Source organism: Notolabrus celidotus, chromosome 22 (genome assembly GCF_009762535.1).
Source record: "Notolabrus celidotus isolate fNotCel1 chromosome 22, fNotCel1.pri, whole genome shotgun sequence".
Taxonomy (NCBI): domain Eukaryota; kingdom Metazoa; phylum Chordata; class Actinopteri; order Labriformes; family Labridae; genus Notolabrus; species Notolabrus celidotus.
Genome location: NC_048293.1, coordinates 23437947 through 23458947, shown reverse-complemented (window position 1 = coordinate 23458947; position 21001 = coordinate 23437947). Strand labels below are relative to the sequence as shown.

Below are 21001 nucleotides of genomic sequence, written 5' to 3'. Positions count from 1 at the left end.
GATTTTCAACAATGAAATGAACGAGACGCATGAAGGTGAGAAGATGCTTCAATGAATCTGTGATCTCTGACCTTTGACACCTGAAAGTTTGAGTCTGGCAAACACAGCCTTGCCACCCTTGTTGCCACCCCAGTTGGAAGGATTTAATTCAAAGAAAAGTTGCCTCATCGGACACTTATGTGAATTACCGACTGCAGTGAATTAGTGATGGGAAGTTTGGCTCTTTTCAGAGAGCCGGCTCTTTCGACACCCAAACGGCTCTTAATGTAGGATCTTTTGTAGCCGTATATTTTACCTTAACTTTGCAAAAACTAATGGTTTGTGTTGAAACCCCTTTTACATACAGTGTTTTTATGAGAAGCCTTATAATTGCCCAATTTTGTGCATTTATTCTGTTACAAAACCATTCTTACTTTTGTTTAGTATTTTAATCAAACGTTTTTATTGTACAAATTAGCAAAAAACTACAAATGTATCCACAGAACAGAACCAGAACCAAACTCAAGCAAACTGAACTGGAACCAACTCAAGCAAACAGAACACGTTCCAAACTCAAGCAAACAGAACCAGAAGCAAACCCAAGCAAACAAAACCAGGGTTATGATTAGGGTTAGGGTTATGATTATGATTAGGGTTAGGGTTATGATTAGGGTTAGGGTTATGATTAGGGTTAGGGTTAGGGTCATGATTAGGGTTAGGGTTATGATTAGGGTTAGGGTTATGATTAGGGTTAGGGTGATGGTTAGGGTTAGGGTTATGATTAGGGTTAGGGTTAGGGTTATGATTAGGGTTAGGGTTATGATTAGGGTTAGGGTCATGATTAGGGTTAGGGTTATGATTAGGGTTAGGGTCATGATTAGGGTTAGGGTTATGATTAGGGTTAGGGTTATGATTAGGGTTAGGGTCATGGTTAGGGTTAGGGTTATGATTAGGGTTAGGGTTATGATTAGGGTTAGGGTTATGATTAGGGTTAGGGTTATGATTAGGGTTAGGGTTATGATTAGGGTTAGGGTTGTGATTAGGGTTAGGGTTAGGGTTATGATTAGGGTTAGGGTTAGGGTTATGATTAGGGTAAGGGTTAGGGTTATGATTAGGGTTAGGGTTATGATTAGGGTTAGGGTTATGATTAGGGTTAGGGTTAGGGTTATGATTAGGGTTAGGGTTATGATTAGGGTTAGGGTCATGATTAGGGTTAGGGTTATGATTAGGGTTAGGGTTATGATTAGGGTTAGGGTTATGATTAGGGTTAGGGTTATGATTAGGGTTAGGGTTAGGGTTATGATTAGGGTTAGGGTTATGATTAGGGTTAGGGTCATGATTAGGGTTAGGGTTATGATTAGGGTTAGGGTCATGATTAGGGTTAGGGTTATGATTAGGGTTAGGGTTATGGTTAGGGTTAGGGTCATGATTAGGGTTAGGGTTATGATTAGGGTTAGGGTTATGATTAGGGTTAGGGTTATGATTAGGGTTAGGGTTATGGTTAGGGTTAGGGTTATGATTAGGGTTAGGGTTATGATTAGGGTTAGGGTTATGGTTAGGGTTAGGGTTATGATTAGGGTTAGGGTTAGGGTTATGATTAGGGTTAGGGTTATGATTAGGGTTTGGGTCATGATTAGGGTTAGGGTTATGATTAGGGTTAGGGTCATGATTAGGGTTAGGGTTATGATTAGGGTTAGGGTTATGATTAGGGTTAGGGTTATGATTAGGGTTAGGGTTATGATTAGGGTTAGGGTCATGATTAAGGTTAGGGTTAGGGTAATGATTAGGGTTAGGGTTATGATTAAGGTTAGGTTTATGATTAGGGTTAGGGTTAGGGTTATGATTAGGGTTAGGGTTATGATTAGGGTTAGGGTTATGATTAGGGTTAGGGTTAGGGTTGGGGTTGGGGTTGGGGTTAGGGTTAGGGTTAGGGTTGGGGTTAGGGTTAGGGTTATGATTAGGTTTAGGGTTAGGGCGCCCCCTTATCAAAGCAGGAATACACCCTCATTTTATATGTGGACAAATCAACTCAAAAAGACATCCAGAAAACAGAACAATCATTGTCAAAAAAATATCAAGCTTTGACCAAAGTATACGTTTTTTAATTAATTCAGCACATAGACGTCTGCCATGTTGCCACCATTAAAAAATCATTAAAAAATGTACTGCCCCCCTCTTGCCACCCCATAAATATTTTTCTAGACCAGCCCCTGCATGTTTCTGTAGCTTTTATCCCATCGTCAGAGGGAAGGCTTGTTTTCATGTCTTCATTCAGAGCTGGCAGAACTGTCTCCCTCTGGGAGGCGGAGCCAGAAGTACGACCTCTGCTCTGACGGTTAAACTCTCTTTCCGTTCAGTGACTCTGGGCCTGTACCCTGAAGCAGAACTAACAGCAGATCTGATGTTATGAATCAAATATTCATCCTGTTCTTCAGAGGAACGATGTCGAACAAGCATCATCTTTTAATTATTTAAACCATAAATGCCTTTTGTTGCCTGTGTGCGGGAGTGTGTGTGAGTGTGAGTGTGTGTGTGTGTGTGTGTGTGTGTGTGTGTGTGTGTGTGTGTGTACCTGTGCTGCTGTAGAATGCCAAGCGAGAGGTCGTGTGGAACTTCTGGATGAGAAACTGAGACAGAGAGATGCGATCGTCGGTGCTGAGGGACTCGTCTCCGCTCTTCCAGTACAGCATCAGGTCTTCATCAGTGTAGGCGTCTGAGAATCAGAGACATCAGAGTCAAACCAGATCAACCTGCAGTTCCTCCAGTGTCCACTAGAGTGTGTCTCCTGCAGTGAGTTGGTCCCCATAGAGCCCTATGTTAAAATGAGTTTGTGGACATCACAGAATCTGAATGATTCAGTAAAAAGGTGAGACATGGAGGAAACTCACTTTCATTAATATCGGTGCTGCTTCAAAGGATGAAATGAACACTGATTAACAATCTGACAAACTCTTCCTCCAGCCCTCCTCTTCCTCTCTGCTCATTAAATAATCATAACAATCAGAATCCCCCCGTCTTTACCTTCAGAGTGGGAAGCGTCTTTGTACACAGCTTTTTATCTTCCTGCTCTTTAGTCTTTTGCCTGACAGCACCCTCAGATACCCAAATGTCTTCCCAGAGAGCCGTGGCTGTTTGTGAAGCTGCGCTTAGTTCAGAGTCGAGTTAAAACATCAGAGAGAGTGCGTTTAATCTTAAATGTGTGTGGAAGCTGTGTGATGTGGCCTCTGGTGTGTGCCGCTGTTTCCTGGATAAATCTTTGATGTCTCTGAAACAAAGAAGTTTAAATACAGAACGCGGTGTCTCTCTAGTCCTCGGGATCTTTCCAGGTACCTGACCCGCCCTTTCACCCCTCTGAGGATATTTTCCCAGGGAACCACATTTCTGAAAAGGTAAAGGAATAGTTTGTTCTATCACTCTTTAAAGTGTGATTGTATGAGGTGAAGAGTAAGTGTAGAGGGTCCCGGTCTGCTCGGCCCCCTTAATGAGAAACCAGCTGAAGAAAGACAACAGAAGCTGGACTATGAACCTCTGCAGACGCTGGTTTCCTCTGGTTCAGAAAGGTCCTGAAGTCCTGTTGTTACCAAGTCCCAGTCCTGACAGCAGGAGGTCTCTGGGTTCATGGGCTCACAGTTTATACACCTGCTCCACCAGGTAACTCAGGATCTCTTCTGCTCTCCAGTTAATGAAGAAGTTTCCCTTGCTCTCCTTCTGTTAGTCCAGTCTCGGCTCATAAAGGTGTCTTCTTGTGTCTCAGTCTTTAGTTTGGTTGTATTTTTGTGTGTTTTAAACCTGCAGATGTGAACAGCTGATCAGAGCGCTGCAGGCGGAGGAACACGTGTCACGCCCAAGTGTTTGGTCTGAGTTTCTCACAGTGATCTGAATGAGGTGGTAGAGAGGACCCCCCCTGCAGAGGTTGGTAGTCCAGCTTCTGTTCTGGTTCTTCAGACCCAGCTGACGGGACCTCACACACCCACACTTTAAACATGAGGCTGTTTGAGACTAAAATATGTCTCTTCATTTTTAGAGGACAGAATAAATGAACAGCCGACATCATAACTTAATCATAAGTGAATACTAAAGCCGACTCCTGTTTCTGTAAATTATTGAAGTGTTTAATTAATCTCACAGCGGTTTCTCTGATCCGTGTGAGCGCAGATTATTTCACACATCTTTTTAAGAAACGAAGCATAAAAGATGAACTCACAGCTCTCCAGCTCCAGCGAACACGTCTGAGAGTCCAGCGGGAAGCGGCTGAAGTCCATGTTACAGGCGGCTGTCACCGTCACTCTGCACAACAACACAAACAACAACACAAACAACACACAGACACAAAAAAACACACACAGTGAACAAGACACACAGTTAAAAGCTACAGTTCATCGAGGATCCGCTTGAGGCTGGCTCTGGAAGTACCGGAAGTCACAAACACATGAATGGGAAAAAGACGATCTTTACAGCAGAAATAAACATGTTTACAGAGTGTAGTCTGGATATCTCATTTCTCAATCGGGTCACACTGTACGGGGGGTGAATTTTTTTCTAACGCAGCAATTTAGAAGATATTGAGATTACTAGTCTTCCAATGAGAGGCGCAGCTGCCTGCGGGAACACTGCAGCTGTTGGCTAGGAGGCTCAAACTCTGGCTCCACACAGTGTTAATTTTGGCGGCTATTTTAGATTTAGTCTTAGTCTTTAGACTAAAAATGCCTGTCAGTTTTAGTCACATTTTAGTCTTTTCAGCCCTTTATAGTCTTAGTCTAGTTTTCGTCGGCGCAAACTCAAAACATTTCAAGTTAAATAATTCAGCCTGTCCCTGCTAAAATGTCAAAAGAAAACATTCTTGATGTGACCACTGTGGATGTATCTTGATTCTCTAGATTCACAGAAAAATGCCATGAAAGGACTGTATTGCACATTTACGACGGTCCCTGGATGCACCTCACAGCGACAGAGGCACTGGACAGACAGTCAGTTCACGGCACTCTGAAATGCATCTGCATCTTTCGACAAGGAGTTGATCCAAACTTACTGAATGTGTCTGATGTTTCACCAAACTGGAATAAATCATGCTCCAGACGTAGAGCTTTTCATGGTGAGAGCGGCAACAACATCAAATAATCAACAGACGTCCCCCGGTTGTGTCTTTGTCACTAAAGCACACCGGGGGTAAAAATCAAATCAATGAAGATGAGACAGATGCATGGAGGTGAGGAGAGCTGGTTCATGAAGCACACCTGCTGCAGGTAGTGACCAAGCTAACACTGAGCCCCTCAAATAATAACTCAGCCTGTCACTGAAAGTCATCACTTTTATTTCTTAAGATTAGACGCACAGTCTATGATCTTTATTCAAGTTCATCACGTGTGGCAGAATTTACATCAACATGAAGCACAATCCTCCAGTCCACTCGTATCATCCTGCACATTCACAGCGACGCTTTAAAGGGTCAGTCTGCTGAATTATTGTTCAGCTTCAGATCCAGAAGCAGAGAAGAGCGGAGCAGCGTGACGAGGAGAAGACGGGGTCAAACTTTAAGATCAGGCGAGGAGGCACACAGAAAAGGCAGCGAGGTGCTAAAGGTACTCAGACTGGTGATGACTCCCGGGTCCTGCGTGTTGGTGAGGTATATTCTGATTAACAGCAGAAGGGCTGCAAGTGTTTCTGAGTTCATTAAACACCTGCTGTGTTCTCACTGCAGCTGAATCGATGAGCACACAGCACACAGCGTGGTGACTTCATTGATGATTTAAATCTCAGGCGTGCCGACGGGATCCACATGTGTTTTCTACACTCGACTCAGAATGACTCGAGTCTTGACTCGACTCAGGATCCGCTGACCCGACTGCAGCATTGAGCTCAGGAGCACGCAGATAGTCAGTTTTCTTCAAACTTACTCCTCAAACCTTTAATAAAATCTTTCCTTTCAGAGTAAATGTCTCGTTTAGTAGCTCATGCTTGTTGTTTATGTTGGAAACGTGCAAACTGAAGCTAATTCTGTTAAAACATAATTTCATGTCTGAACTAATACTCCTGATCCAGGCGAGTCTACAGGTTGTGTTGTGCAGAGATCCTCATTAAAGTGAGCTGTCACGCTGAAATATGACACATGAAATGCAAACACAATCTAAAAATACGTCTGTTTGAGTTTCTGCGTCACGCTGAGCTACAAACAGGACTTCAAACGCTGCAGAAGACTCCTCTGTTCCTCGCCGCTGCACAGCGCAGCAGCAAAGAGTAGTTAAAGTATTTCTGAGCAGGTAAAGTTCCCCAGTAAGAGTTCAGAGTAAATGCTAACTGGTGTAATGTAAGTCTGCAGGGCCGAGAAACGGGCAGCAGGCTTTATTTGCTGCATACAACTTTTCTTTAAAGGTTCACATTCAGAACAGTCGACTAAATATCCACAAACAGACTGTAAGATGTTTGAAATCAGGGCTGGATTAAGAAGCAGGGAGCCAGAAGGCAAAAATAAACTGCATTAATCCCTCTTCATCCACTCTGTGAGCGGCTCTTTTCTATGCTGGAGTATTTTTAGCTTCAGGTTTGCTGCGAGGCAGTTCATTCAAACACAAATCACTTTAAACTAAAATATTAATATGAAATATCAGAGCTTTCAAACCCCAGACTGTGACACAGCCACCCTCACTTAAACCCTGTTTACTGACATTATGATAAAGAGACAAATATGCAGAGAATACTGCAATAATGAATATCATCTGCACAGAGTTCAGACATCCGAGGACTTAAAACATACTATTAAAGAGGTATCACTCAAACAGCAGAATAAAATACACTCTACAGTCCAACAAACCTTTATAATTACATCTTTATGATGTGATAAAAACCAACATGGAGTCTCTTCTGATCAATCTGAGATTCACAATGACGCCTGCTTCCCTGAATTCAACAAACTGCTCCTCAGTGATCCTGAGCTGAAACTCTCGTATCAAGGTGCCAGCTTGTTGCTCTGCGCTCTGATCATCTATATAATCACCTCTCTGCAGCTACAAAGTCCCTGCACCTGAAGACACAACCTTTAGTCCCAAGTGAGGTTTGTTTTGTATCATCACAATTTTTCAAATTAATCCTTTTCAACGACCAGAAATGTCAAGTGCTGAGTGATTTTTTGATTTAGAGTGTTATTGTTGAGCAAACCTCCAAAGCTCTAAACTTGTACAGCGACACACGAGAGCAATCACATAAAGGTCAAGCAGCTCGTTTCAGCTCATTGCCAACTGTGTGAGTCAGAAGGAAAATCAACTTAAAATAACATCCAAACATCTTCCTGACTAACGCTGATCAAACCTCAGGTATCAGACCTGGTCTGTCTGTAAAGCACTTTAAAATCAAACATCAGGGATTATGTGACAAACCTCAGGCTGTACAGGACGTGTCCATCAGGGAACACTCGCAGCATGATGTTGTCAGTCGTGGTGTCGTGGATGAAAGACCTCTTGGAGTGGACGAAGAAAACATCGGGGACCCAGATCTTCTTCACCAGGCGTCCGTCAAACGTCATGCTCTTATTGGTGCTGCTGGTGAACGACAGGCGCTCGTCCTTCCAGTAGTGCCGCAGGTACAGGGTCATGGTGAAGTCCTGGAGGAGACCACAGAGAGAGTGAGACCTAAACTCTAACGAGGTAACAAACCAGCTGAGGAGGAGGCGCGTGACGTCACTGACACTACCACCATGTTTGAAGCAGTCTGTGGTTTCCTAGAACACTTGCTGCCCACTCTGATGGTGGGATCCACCATATCTGATGCATTCAAGGAAGTCAGGAAATCTAAACGTTGATTGTCTTTAGTGACACAGCATCAAGCAGATTTGTGTCTCAGTGTAAATGTTTGATCTAGAACAGATTGTTAGTTAATTCACCTGTTCCCTTCCTCTTTCACTTCCTCACTTTCCATGTTTTCCTTATGCAGACATTAGTCTTTGATATGCATGATCTTTAATTACTTGAGCAGCTGTAGATAAGAACAGGTTCACTCACCATGTCGACCTCAGAGATACTGTCCAAGCTCTCCACCTGAACATCCACTCCAACAGGGATCGCAGGACCTGACAAACAAACAAAGTACATCATGAACTAAGGCGACACGCTACACTCACGTGATGTACATGAGAACTCTCGGCTGGACTGAAACGTCTCCTTCAGCCACTTTATCCTCCAACTGGTCCAGAACGCAGCAGCTCGGCTTCTAACTGGTTTTAACAGACGACATCACATCACTCCTGTCCTTGCTTCTCTCCACTGGCTTCCTCTGTGTTTTAGATTTTAAGATTTTACTGACAACTTTTAAAAGCCCGTATGGGTCTCACCCCGGGATACATTGCAGAAATGCTAATAAATGATGGGCCATCTCGCGGCCTTAGATCCTCAGGTGGGGCATTTATGGTCGTTCCAAAGTCGAGGCTCAAATCCAAAGGGGATCGTGCTTTCTCCGTCAGAGCTCTTCAACTTTGGAACGACCTCCCTGAGGAGATAAGGCACGCATCTTTTAAATCTCTTCTTAAAGGCCCTGTGAGGAGTTTTGAAATTGCTGAGAAACAGACTGAAAATTATACTGATGTCTCTTTATTACCTTCAATAGCAAACAAGACCATCAGCAGCAACACTGACACCTTCTCTGTTGTAATTTTTAATGCCTGAAACCGCCCTGGGGGGGGGGGGGGGGGGGGGGGGGGGGGGGGGGGGGTAGGGGGGGGGGTAGGTGTCAGACCAGATGATGGACATCTTGCTTCAGAAACAGCCTTTATTTGACTGTTTTCATGGAAAATAATCACATTGCCTGATAAAGTTGACTGTTGAACACAACAAGATAAGGCTTTTGTTGAAAACACCCCTTTGCATGTATAGGACAAGAGATAAGAGGTATCACTTTGTCCACAAGGGGGGCGCCAGAATCGATACAAAACAAAAGTTCCTCACAGCAGCTTTAAAACCCATTTTTACAGACTTGCTTTTATGTGACTTTATCTTTCTAACCGCTTTTACTTCTATTTTATTATTAATTTTAGTTTTTATCCAACTAATTCATTGTCTTAAATTTTATTTGATTATTTGATGTTTAAATTTATTATTTTTCTTTTATTATTCTAATGTTCCTAATTCATCCTTTACACCTTTTCTAATTTTCCCAATGTGATGTCGTCCTCTCATTCATCCTTTTATTTGCTTCTCCATTTTTATTTATTTTTATCTATTTACCCTGAAAAACCTCTCAACAATAATTTACTGGTCTATTGTCCCACCACTCCATTGACATGTATTCCCTTTAACCTCCTGCGCTGCATTTTGTTTTGCATTGTTAAAATTTTCTCCTCCCTGTCTGTCAAATTGTTTACTCTGCTATTTGAACCATGCTTTGTTTGTTAAAGCACTTTGTAAACATTTGTTTTTAAAGGTGCTAAATAAATAAAGTTATTATTAAAGGGGACATATCATGCTTTTTTCATCAATATATATTGGTGTAAGAGGTCCCAAAAACATGTATTTAAAGTTTATGCTCAAAAAAACACTTTGAAATCAGATTTTGGCATGCCTGAAAAGTCCTTTCTTCATTCCTCATCAGAACACTCTGTTTTCCCTCTGACCACGCCCCCTCCGGAAGTGGATGTGCCTCGGCTCTCCAGCACGTTGATCTAATGTTTACATGTTGGCTGAATATACACGGCTGCTCAGAGATCGCGTTACTTCAACCCTCTGAATCTGATCCTGACGGAGAGGCGCCTGTAGCAGGACCTTTCTGAAGGATTGGTCATAGATTTAGTGTTTCTTGTTGTTTTATTTATCAGTATGTAGACGTGTGTCTTGGTACACAGCTACGAGCATGTAGCTATGTGGCTATGCTAACTAGCGCTAGCACTTATCCATGATAAATCATCCACTAGATCTTCAAATCTGCAGACGTGGGGAGTAAACCCGACCTCTGCCAGAAAGGCAGCGGGACCTTTTATGAAGGATTGGTCACAGATTTAGTGTTTCTTGTTGTTTTATTTGTCAGTATGTCGACGTGTGTCTTGGTACACAGCTACAGCTACAGCTACAGCTATGAACATATAGCTATGTGGCTATGCTAATTAGCGCTAGCACTTATCCATGACAAATAAAAATCATCCACTATATCTTCAAATCTGCAGACGTGGGGAGTAAAACCGACCTTTGCGTTTATTAAGAAAGCCTACAACTAGCATGCCTCCCTCCTGAGCTCCTTGTTGGCACATATTTGTGCAGGTAATGAAAAACGGGGGAGGGATTCAGTATTATTTTATACAGTCTATGGGCTGAACAAGCTCCGAGCTCTGACTCCGTGACAGACCGGATATTGTTGTTACGTAACAAAAACACGGAAGTCTGAAACGGCTCGTTTCACACACATTTACAGAAAGGTGTAGAAATCAAAACAGGGGCAGAATGGATTTTTTTCATTCTTGGGGGGTTTGTAGACATGCCAGGGACACATATTTCAGGTAAAGAACCATTAAAAAGTCAATTTTGCATGATATGTCACCTTTAATATTATTATCCATTAAGACTCTACTCCAGTTTTTTGTTCTCTGTGTGTGAGTCCTTTCTTTATTTGTTCCTGACCTTCACACCAGCGAGGAAAACAAATACAGGACAACTCAAAGCGCCGCTCGATACCAATAACTTTCATCCAAAAGAATCTGGATTATTCTTCTAATCTTTTGAATTTGAGAAACTGAATTGTAGATAAATGAGAGAGTAATAGTAGACAGTCAATAATCCCCCAGTTGAAATCAATTCATTTAAAATAGCACTCTGTGTTGGTTTTGGCACCCCCTTGTGGACAAAGTATCTAGTCCAATTTAGGGCTTCTGTAATCTGGGTTAAGTCGTCTATAAATACCTGAATGTGAATGAGGTTGATCTGATTCAGTTTTCTTGGTAAAATAGGAACAAAGGTAAGCTGGATGACCTGATCCTGGACAGAATACATCTGGATATTTTGGGTCCAGATTAAAACGATGTCTGAGGTTTGATTATAAACTTCATGCTCCTACAGGATGAAGCCATGAATCAACCATCAGTTCACCTTCTGAGAGCCTTTTTTCATCCTCAAGACCTCCGTGTGAAAGACCGTCCCTGCAGGACTCGAGGCCGAGTTAATAGAAAGTTTAGTGACGAGCGGCCCATTTACAGCAGGGCGGTCTGACGCATCAAACCAGTATGGATCTTTTTAAAGGTCGCTCTCCGGTTGACCATGAGTTGCTCTGGAATCCATTAAGAGCAGCCCAAACAGGGGTCACTTTAGGATGAACTGTGCTACATGCAATTAGAGATAATGTGAAGCTCAGGGTCAGGAGTAAAAATAGAGACTGATCCAAACGGACCGCTTTACCCACATCCGCTAATCCGTACAAGAATCAAGTTTGGAAGTCCGTCCAGCCGATGATTCAGGACACGCCGTTTCTGATACATCAAATACAAAATAACAAGTAGAGCTGAAAAAAACTAAATGTAACTTAAGAGCAAGTATCCTGTGAAGGAAGAGAGTCCTGACGTGAGCTATCGAACTCTTACAGACAATATTCAGTTTACATATTTCTGCACTGGGTGCTCCAGCTATACAAAAATTCAAACGTAGCTTTGTTTCCGTGTCATTTCTGATTTAGGACAGAGTTATGCTAACATTTCAGGGGTTGCACCTGCTGAGGTAATTCAAACTTAGAATCTTAAATCTTACAGCTAGCTCTCACGAGGTGTAAAGTCCGTTTTGAACAATGGGTTAACTCGGAGGATGAAGAGGAGCAGAGAGTTTTACTGTCAGTATCAATCAATCAATCAATCAATCAATCAATCAATCAATCAATCAATCAATCAATCAATCAATCAATCAATCAATCAATCTTTGTATAGCGCCAAATCACAACAAACGTTATCCTAAGATGCTTTTACAGACAAAGCAGGTCTAGAACACTATGTCAAATTATGAACAGAGACCCAACACCAAGACCGGATAAGACTCAGTCTGATCTCATCTTAATCCACCATGAGCATTGCACCTTGCAGTATTTAGCTAGTTATAGCGGCGAGGACAAACTTCCTTTAACAGGCAGAAACCTCCAGCAGGACCAGACTCATGTTAGACACACATCTGCTGAGACCATGTTGGGTCTCTCTGGGTCAGTATGCAGCTCAAACAGCACCCGGATCACTCACAACCTCAGCAGCAGGTGGATGAGAGACGGAGAGACACAGGGATCGTCTCTAAAGTGGGCGGAGTTATTCACAGACAGAGGCGGAGCTATGATGGTTATCAATGCAGCAGAGACGTTGAACACTGAGCTGAAACATGGAGACACAGAGAGAGACGTCTGAGGATGTTTTCTTCATAAAAACAAGATTTGGTCTCTGAAGATTATTTTTCTACAAACTGTAAAAACTAAAGAGTCCAAAAAGTTCATTTCCAAAGAACAAGAAAACCCACTGGATTATTGTACCTGTGACTCACCTCCTCCTACGCTGTGTTCAGTCAGATATAAGGTACGATTTGTCCTCATGTAACACAAACTCAAAGGAGGTGGATGAGGCCAACGTTATCTGCAGCTGTCAGCTGCATATTGCATCTCCACCTCCAAGAGACTGATGAATATATGATGATTACACATTAAGACACGGCATTCAAACACTGATTACAACATGCATATCTATAGAAACACAGAGCGTGGGGTCAAACCCTGCAGATCCAAAACTCCCCTTTGGAAACTTTCATGACAAAGCTCAGAGAAAATGACTGATTAATAACTTGAGACTCTTTATCAGATCACTAACAGCTCTTCAGGCTGCTATTTTAAGTGTCTGATACAGAAAAGAGATTAAAGAGTCTCCCTTTATGATTTAGCTCTTAGTGGTGAGTCTTTGAGGAGAAAAAGAGGAAAAGAAGCTCATTGTTCTAAGAGGAGAAAAGCCTTTAGAGCTTGAAGTCTTTTCGGATCACTGAGTCACCTCCGAGTCTGTACCTGCCTTCACTCAGACTCTGCGTGTTCACCTCGACGTAAACCCCTCATCTGTTGCCGTGTCTGTATTTGGGTCCTAGCCCTGCTGCCTTGCGCTCACCAGCCTCCACTTCAGTGACACAAATTTCATTTGGCTCCACGTAAACTTGCGGTGACGTTTGTCCCACTTTCTAGGTGTGATTTCGACTTGTGTGAAATCCAGGCAGCAGGAGCTGTCTCGCTTTAGTGGTGTATGATTGAGGGATCACAACACTCACATAAATCCACAGGAAGTGGAACAAGTGACCCAAAAACAGATATAAATTCTGTTTCTGGGTTATTTTGATGGAAAAAATCAATTCAAAGGAAAACTTCTGCATAAAAAGTTTCTGTGTCTCAGAGGTTTGAGAGCTCCACCTGCAGGGGGCGCCTCCTCTCTGTTGTTCCATATCTGTCTGCTACGACCTCTGACCTCTACTTAAATAACCATGTGACCCTCTCAAACATCAACTCGCACATACAGCAAACAGAGATCTGAACCTCTTTGCATCACTTATGCATACAGTCTGTAATCCACAGAGATTAGCAGAGACGCTAAATGCTAGATTAGAGCCACTAAAGCTCTTCAAATGAGGAGCTGCGAAGTCCTCTCTGTGTTTGGGATTATTCTTCATTTACAGCAACAATGCATCAAGTGTGGCACTTCTGAGTGCTCTGCTGCTCTCACAGTGAACCCGCCACTCAGAACGAACTCATTCACACGGAGCAGCTGGTTACGATCCGAAGATACAGACGAGACCTCTGTGAGGGAGAAAGTGGAACATGTAGACTCCTGTTTCACTGGTTTGTCGAAACGTGTCACCGTGACTTCTGCTGGAAGACTCATCTTTGTTTACAGAGAATGGTTCCCCTGGTGTTTCTGCATTCGTACTTCGGACTGCCCACCGAACAGTTACATCCACACTGCAGGTATGATATAGGAGAGGCTGCACACAAGGCCGGGCTGGAGCTTTGCACACATGGTAAACCTCGCTGCTCGAGCTGGCCTTCGTGGTGACGCAGGCTGCTTGTCTCTAATGTTGGTGTTCAAGCAGAAGCTACAACTCCTACCACACAAGTTACTCGTGTACGCTGCAACAAAGTGGGTATGGATGCAGGATGGTAACCTGGAGCAGCAGCTTGAAGAAGTATTAGAGCAGGGGTGTCCAAACTTTTTTCAAAGAGGGCCACATTTGATGTTGTCAGAATACCTCAGGGCCAGTGGCTCCTACTGAGACTGAGTAATCCTAAAAGTTATATATGAAATCTCAATTTGATAACAGTTATATTAAACATTTTCTCAATAAAACAGTAACTAGGTAGTCCTCAGGTCTCTTCAAGCCACGTGAACTTCATCTTCTTCTGGAGGAAAATGTTTTTCAGGTCGGGGAAAGTGGGAAAAATATTGTATCATTATTTTTCTATGGCAGGATCACGATCTGGATTTCGGGTGAAAAATAATTTTTCATGTTGTTTTTTAGACTTTTCTGACCAGCAGACAACAATTTAAGAACTAAATAATTATTTTCCTGAGTTCTGAACAATTTTTATGCATCAAATTTTGCCTTTTCTGCACAATTTCATAATTTTGATCTTGTCTCGTGTCCTCTTTTGTGTCTTCTAAACTTTAAGTGTTCATCAAGAACATTTTCACATCATGATGAAAACATTAGTTTGAAAACCTGTCAACTTTAAGAGTTCTTGTGTTTCTTCTTTATTGCCGTCTTGCAGAATTCCCAGTGCTTTGGCTTTAAACAGGTAGTCCATGTGAAGCTTTTTAAGACGTTTCTGGATTGACTTTAGTTTTGTTTGTGCACTTCAAAGAAACTGCAAATGTACAGATGATTCAGAAGGTGATTAATATCTGTGCTTTAAATAACACAATTTAAGATGGAAGCTTGGGGCCATAAATAAATGGTCCTTGGGCCGTGCTTAAAAATCGTGTTAGAGAGTCTAGTTCTCATGAATCCGTTATCCTGTATCATGTAACTCCCAAATGGAGTTTATCGTCACAGCACTTGTTTATAAGATGTGTATGTTTATAATACCAGACTTTGTATGTGGTGAAAAGACACACGCTCCATCATTTCTAATCAAATAACAGGAGAACAGTCCAGAGGGCGGCTCGGATGTTTCTCAGCAGGCAGCAGTACTTATCCGGGACGATCAGTTCAGCACTTGGCACAGTTTCATGTGTGAATTCAAAGACTCAGTCAGACGGTGTCGGGCGGGGATGTGTGACAGAAAACCAGGTTTGTTCCTCAAAGTAGGACGGGTGACTGTTTGCCAAGGGAAGCTCCATCTGGAGGGGCGTGAGAGAGGAGGACAGACTGTATTCATTACCTACAGACATCAAAATGTCTTCATGCAAATGTCTCATGATACTAACATGTTCAAAGTTTGTATATCTGCACCGTGCATCCTCCACTCCTGTAGTAAGAGCTATACATAATGAAAGTTGGAACATCTTTCCTCCACCATGCTCTCCTCTCCTTGTCTTTTATTAACGTAGCCTTGTTCTAACTTTAAAATCTGGAGCTGGATGTTTGCCTCTGAGATCACTGCTGCAGAAAAGTGTTGAGCCCTCACTCTGCGAGCGAATACAACGCCTGCAGCCCAAAGTCAGTGACAGGAATACATGTTTGCAAGTGTTCACCTGTCCCACATTTCGTTCCTGCCCTGGAGTGCTGCAGCCATCACAGCTCCTCAAACATCCCCAGTGTTGCTCTGAGCTGAGCGTGGTCACTCTACGTGGAGAGAAAACATCAGGAGTGATCATGAACTGTGCATTGATAATCAAATACATAAAACCTTTTTGACCATGGTGTGAGATTAAATCTGCACAGCACCATGATTCATACATCTGTTTCTGTTTCCATCTGAGTGGATATTCGTCCCTGTCCCTGAAGCGTCTCCCTGAGCTCTGCTGGTAAAGATTGTCAGTGAGAAGTAAAATATCAAGCACAGGGTTCCCACTCTCATTTTCCAGGACATTTCAAGGACATTTTCAGTGATTATCAAGCTGGTATGACAGTCTAAATTTAGTCTAATATGTTCCTCTCAGTGGAAGTCTACATTGAAAGACGTGCAGTCTATGGCTATCAATGAAATCATCTCTAACATGCTTAAAAATGATGGCAAATTGATTATAGAGTAATGCAACCACAGATGTACTTCACTTTATTAGTGCAACCAAGTAACACTGATGGGCGACTCTCTTCTCAGCTTTCTCTTTTCTCAAAAAATATAAAATTAGTTAAGAAAAAAACAAAAAAGCCTGCAAAGGAATCTGGAAGCTGCCTTACTGAAATACATAAATAATAATAATCAGAGGATCAGTGCATAAATTGACCTAAATAGAACTGAATGACAAAAATGGCCACAAATGTTGAATGGGGATGTGTTTTTTTTAACCTTGTTAGATCGGACACAGTGATGTTGGAATAATTTTCCAGGACATTTTAGTTTTTCTCCCATTTTCCAGGTGTTTTCCAGTACTGGAAAACTGGTCAACTGTTTTCCAGGTTTTCCAGTTTTTCCAGGACGTGTGGGAACCCTGCAAGCAGGATGAGTTTTTCTTCATTTGATTGTTTTCTTCTGACGTAATGCTTCGTCTTCATGGCTCAAACTGGAGCAGGATTATCAAACAGACGTCTTCTGTTGAAACTTTAAGGAACTTTAAACGAACACCAACGAGTCTCCTTGGAAAAACACGGAGAGCCGTAAAAGACACCAGCAGAGTTCTACTTTTGTCTTTTCCTGGAGCTTTTGATTTCTGACCTCTCCTATTTTGTCGACTCCTCGTCCGATTTGTTTGCCTGACTGCACTCCTGTGTGCCCGAAATGTTACAGACAGCAAAATATATTTTTATTAAAGTGAAATCTGCTCTCTAAGCTGCTCTGCAATGTTTCTGTTCCCCTTAAACGAGCTGTAACTGAATTGCTGCTGTTATAAAACAACACTGGTATACTGATTAATCCTGTCCAAACATCGCTCCTGAAAAAAACTCCATGTCCACGCTGACCTCCTCTGTGGATATTCTGCATAACGAAACAAGAGAGGGTGCAAACTGAGAGCAGGAACATAAAGCTGCAGGAAGGAACTTTCTAATTCTGCACAAATCCCCATCTCTTCACAGACTTCATGCATGCATTCTGTCGGCTTAGTGCACACGTTAATATACGACATATATTCAAAAGATGGTCAGATGCTGAAATGACAAGGTTCCTCATGATCCATCAGACTCTGGATGTGGATCAAACCAGATCTGATCATGTCAGGAAACAGCGTCCCCTGTGATAAAACCTAAAGTGAATTTAAATGAAACACAGATTATTAAATCATCCGACCTCATGAAACGTCAGTCTGCACAGGAGAGCTGTGAAAGTCCGGCCTGGGAGCAGACAGCCCTGTTACAGTCTGCGACACATTCGAGCTGGACTCATTTTAATGTTAGCAGGTCATCACTTTATGACTCTGAGGGACCAGATCTTATTTAAATTCAATATTAGGAAATAGTCCACATCGGTGTCCCTAACTTAAAGTCAGTCCAGCCTGCAGGAGACCTTCTAAAAACCTGCATTTCACCCGTCTCAGAGATGTTTTCTATCTTTTTGAAAAACTACTTTTAATCCTGACATTTTGATGCTACAACAGGTCAGAGGTTTTCAGAGGACCACGAAGACAACATGGATGAGGAGAGGAGGAGGAGAATCCTTGATTCAGTGATTACCGCGGGAAAACCTTGACTCCAGCTGTCCGGAGGTCCTGCTCCAGATCAAAGATGGACTGGACACGGATCTGATGGAAATCCGATGTCAGTTACGAGACAAAACGCCAATTGAAACCAAGGAAGCAGCTCAACTACAGCCACACTGAAGACATTATTAGTCCAAGTGGATGTTGCAGTGAAATTTAAAGACGTTCCTTCCTGGTGTCCATGAGACATCAAGTCCAACAGAGACAGGCTGAGAAAACATTAACATATGGAGCCCTGGGTAATCACACGGTCTCGGCTGCAGAGGTATGCAGATGACATTCAGCTGGGCGAGGTCTCCTTTATTGCTTCCATTACTATAGTTTTCAACGTAGAGACGTTCTTCATTCATCATTAAATCACTGACTGCAGTGAATATCAACTGCCAAAGCAATTTCCTGTTTTCCATTTAACGTGTGCACACATGGAATATTAAATTCCACATGATTAAATGACTTAATCCAGCCACAGAGTGTAAATACATGTTGCTTTTGTGTGACCACAGACATGATGTAACTCCAAATCGCAGTGCAGACATCTCTTTCAACCTTTCCAGAGAAAAAAAAGAAAATAGAAACCAGAGATCCAGAGATGCAGCTGACATGTTGGAATACAGACTAATGCTGCCAGAGCTGATTACAGAGAGAAGACAAACACCTGAAACAAACAGGTGGGAAACAGGAAGAACGAAGAGTGGAGGATTCATTTTCTTTGAGTAACTGTTTCTTCATTTATCACCTGAATGCTAAATTTCTCCAGGAGACGGTAAACATTCAGGGCAGGCCGTGTTTCAACGGCGAGAGGATTCTTCGGAGGAGCAGGAAATTAAAGTGTCAGATTTATGAATGGTGTTCTGCGAATGCCTGCAGCACAGTTTCAGCGTTATTCACACACACAACACAGCTGATGGATTTCTGCTTCCTCCGACTCTGTGATTCAATCGAACAAAGATGTTATGTTAAGATAGTGTTGTTGTTGTTGCTTTGCATATCTTAACCAAGAGGCAGTCAATCCAATCAGCCCGGCAGGTGTGGGGCTGATTACTGCTCTCTGTGAACAGCCTCAATGCCAAATCAATGACAGCTGACAAGCAGTAATGTATACACAGGAATCATTTAAACATCTGATGATATTTATTCGTCCAAGTAAAGAGTGCTGAACTCCCCTGGAAGCTTTTAAAAAGAGCATTAGCGTCAATAACCTCACATTTATTTAAGGTTATTCAAGGTCGTGTTTAGTTTCAAGGTTAAAGTCATGTTTTAAAAGAGACTGCGATACGATTCAGTGTGATATGAAACTAAACAATACAACCGTTCAGGAATGTTTGATATGATTTTACATCTAACATAAAGTCTGAGTAAAGAACAGAAAAAATGTGTTCTGAGGTCCAAACAACACAGGATAATGTGTTTTTACAGTACGGGAGAACAGGGTTGGTTGGCACACTCGTAATATCTCGCCACCAGATTGCGCTGTCTCTCAAATTGGGGTATGGACATTTCCAGAATTAGGATCAGAACTCACCTACGTAGTCTTCTCTGGAGTAAGACAGCTGAACTTGAGGTGAGAGGACTTTTTGTGTTTTTCATGTCAAATTGTAAATATTCAGCTCCACAGTATTTTTCTTCTAGGCTTTTAAACGATGGGTTTATAACAAAACAAGTGTTACCCTTACAAAGTGTGAGGGGAAAGATATAGTTTAGATTTTTATTAGCTAGCTAACTACTTGTTAGATGGTTGTTAGCCTTGATGCTAGCAAAAAATTCCAATTGGGGTTGGTCGTCACATTCTCTTTGGGGTTGGTTGTCACATGTAACAACCAGTTGAGTAAGTCATTACTGTTAGGCCCATTTGTTTTGTTCTTTATGTTGTTATATAGGCTGGCCTAAAGATGTGTTTCCTGTTCATGGTCCTTGCTCAGTTTATGTTAAAATGCATTAAGTTATGTAGGCCTATCACTTGTCAGTGCAATTAAACTTTCAAATTTAGTTCTGCCTTCTTGCCTTTTTAAAAAGATTTTTCCCATTGAAATACCATTGTGACAACCAACCCCATAGTGTGTGACAACCAACCCCATAGTGTGTGACAACCAACCCCATAGTGTGTGACAACCAACCCCATAGTGTGTGACAACCAACCCCATAGTGTGTGACAACCAACCCCATAGTGTGTGACAACCAACCCCATAGTGTGTGACAACCAACTCCATAGTGTGTGACAACCAACCCCATAGTGTGTGACAACCAACCCCATAGTGTGTGACAACCAACCTCATAGTGTGTGACAACCAACCCCATAGTGACAACCATCCCCATAGTGTGTGACAACCATCCCCATAGTGTGTGACAACTAACCCCATAGTGTGTGACAACCTACCCCATAGTGTGTGACAACCAACCCCATAGTGTGTGACAACTAACCCCATAGTGTGTGACAACCAACCCCATAGTGTGTGACAACCAACCCCATAGTGTGTGACAACCAACCCCATAGTGTGTGACAACTAACCACATAGTGTGTGACAACCAACCCCATAGTGTGTGACAACCAACCCCATAGTGTGTGACAACCAACCCCATAGTGTGTGACAACTAACCACATAGTGTGTGACAACCAACCCCATAGTGTGTGACAACCATCCCCATAGTGTGACAACTAACCCCATAGTGTGTGACAACCAACCCCGTGATTTGGTTGGTTGTCACAATGTGTCAGAGTGTCTTTGATAGTTAATTGCCTCTTTGTTACAATGAGTTGGAATATGAGAGGGATACAGATTTACAGATGTAAAATCAATTCTAAAGCGAATTGGAAGCCAGTGGAGGGAAGCCAAGACGGTGCTGATATGATCACTCTTTCTGGTACCAGCATTTTGGACCAGCTGCAGGTGGGACACAGCCGACTGAACGATTCCAGAGTATAAGGAATTGCAATAGTCAAAGCGGGACGATACAAAGGCATGGATGACTAGTTCAAGGTCGATTCGAGAAAGAACTGGCTTTAGCTTTGCAATGTTTCGGAGCTGATAGAAACTGTTTTTTATCACTGATTTTACCTGTGAGTCAAAGTTGAGGGCTGAGTCAAAAATAAATCCAAGGTTTATAACCAATGGTTTGATGAAGTTTGACAGATTGCCTAGGTTATTGCGAATTAGTTTGGTGGCATCCTGAGGGCCAAAGAGCACGGCTTCAGTTTTACTGTTGTTAAATCGTAAGAAGTTTTGAGCCATCCAGGTTTTTATACCCCAGCGTGTCTCTATGTTCGTC

At 42.4% G+C, this 21001-nt stretch overlaps 1 protein-coding gene across 1 annotated transcript in view; it reads right to left on the bottom strand.

Moving 5' to 3' along the window:
- Positions 1 to 21001, bottom strand: part of gabrr2a (gamma-aminobutyric acid type A receptor subunit rho2a) — a 49249-nt gene that overhangs the window by 4920 nt on the left and 23328 nt on the right. Inside the window, exons 4-7 of the mRNA XM_034674409.1 lie at positions 7971 to 8038; positions 7350 to 7573; positions 4184 to 4266; positions 2552 to 2692 (exon numbers count right to left, since the gene is read on the bottom strand). Of these exons, the coding sequence (XP_034530300.1) occupies positions 2552 to 2692; positions 4184 to 4266; positions 7350 to 7573; positions 7971 to 8038 (516 nt within the window). The remainder of the gene's footprint in view (positions 1 to 2551; positions 2693 to 4183; positions 4267 to 7349; positions 7574 to 7970; positions 8039 to 21001) is intronic.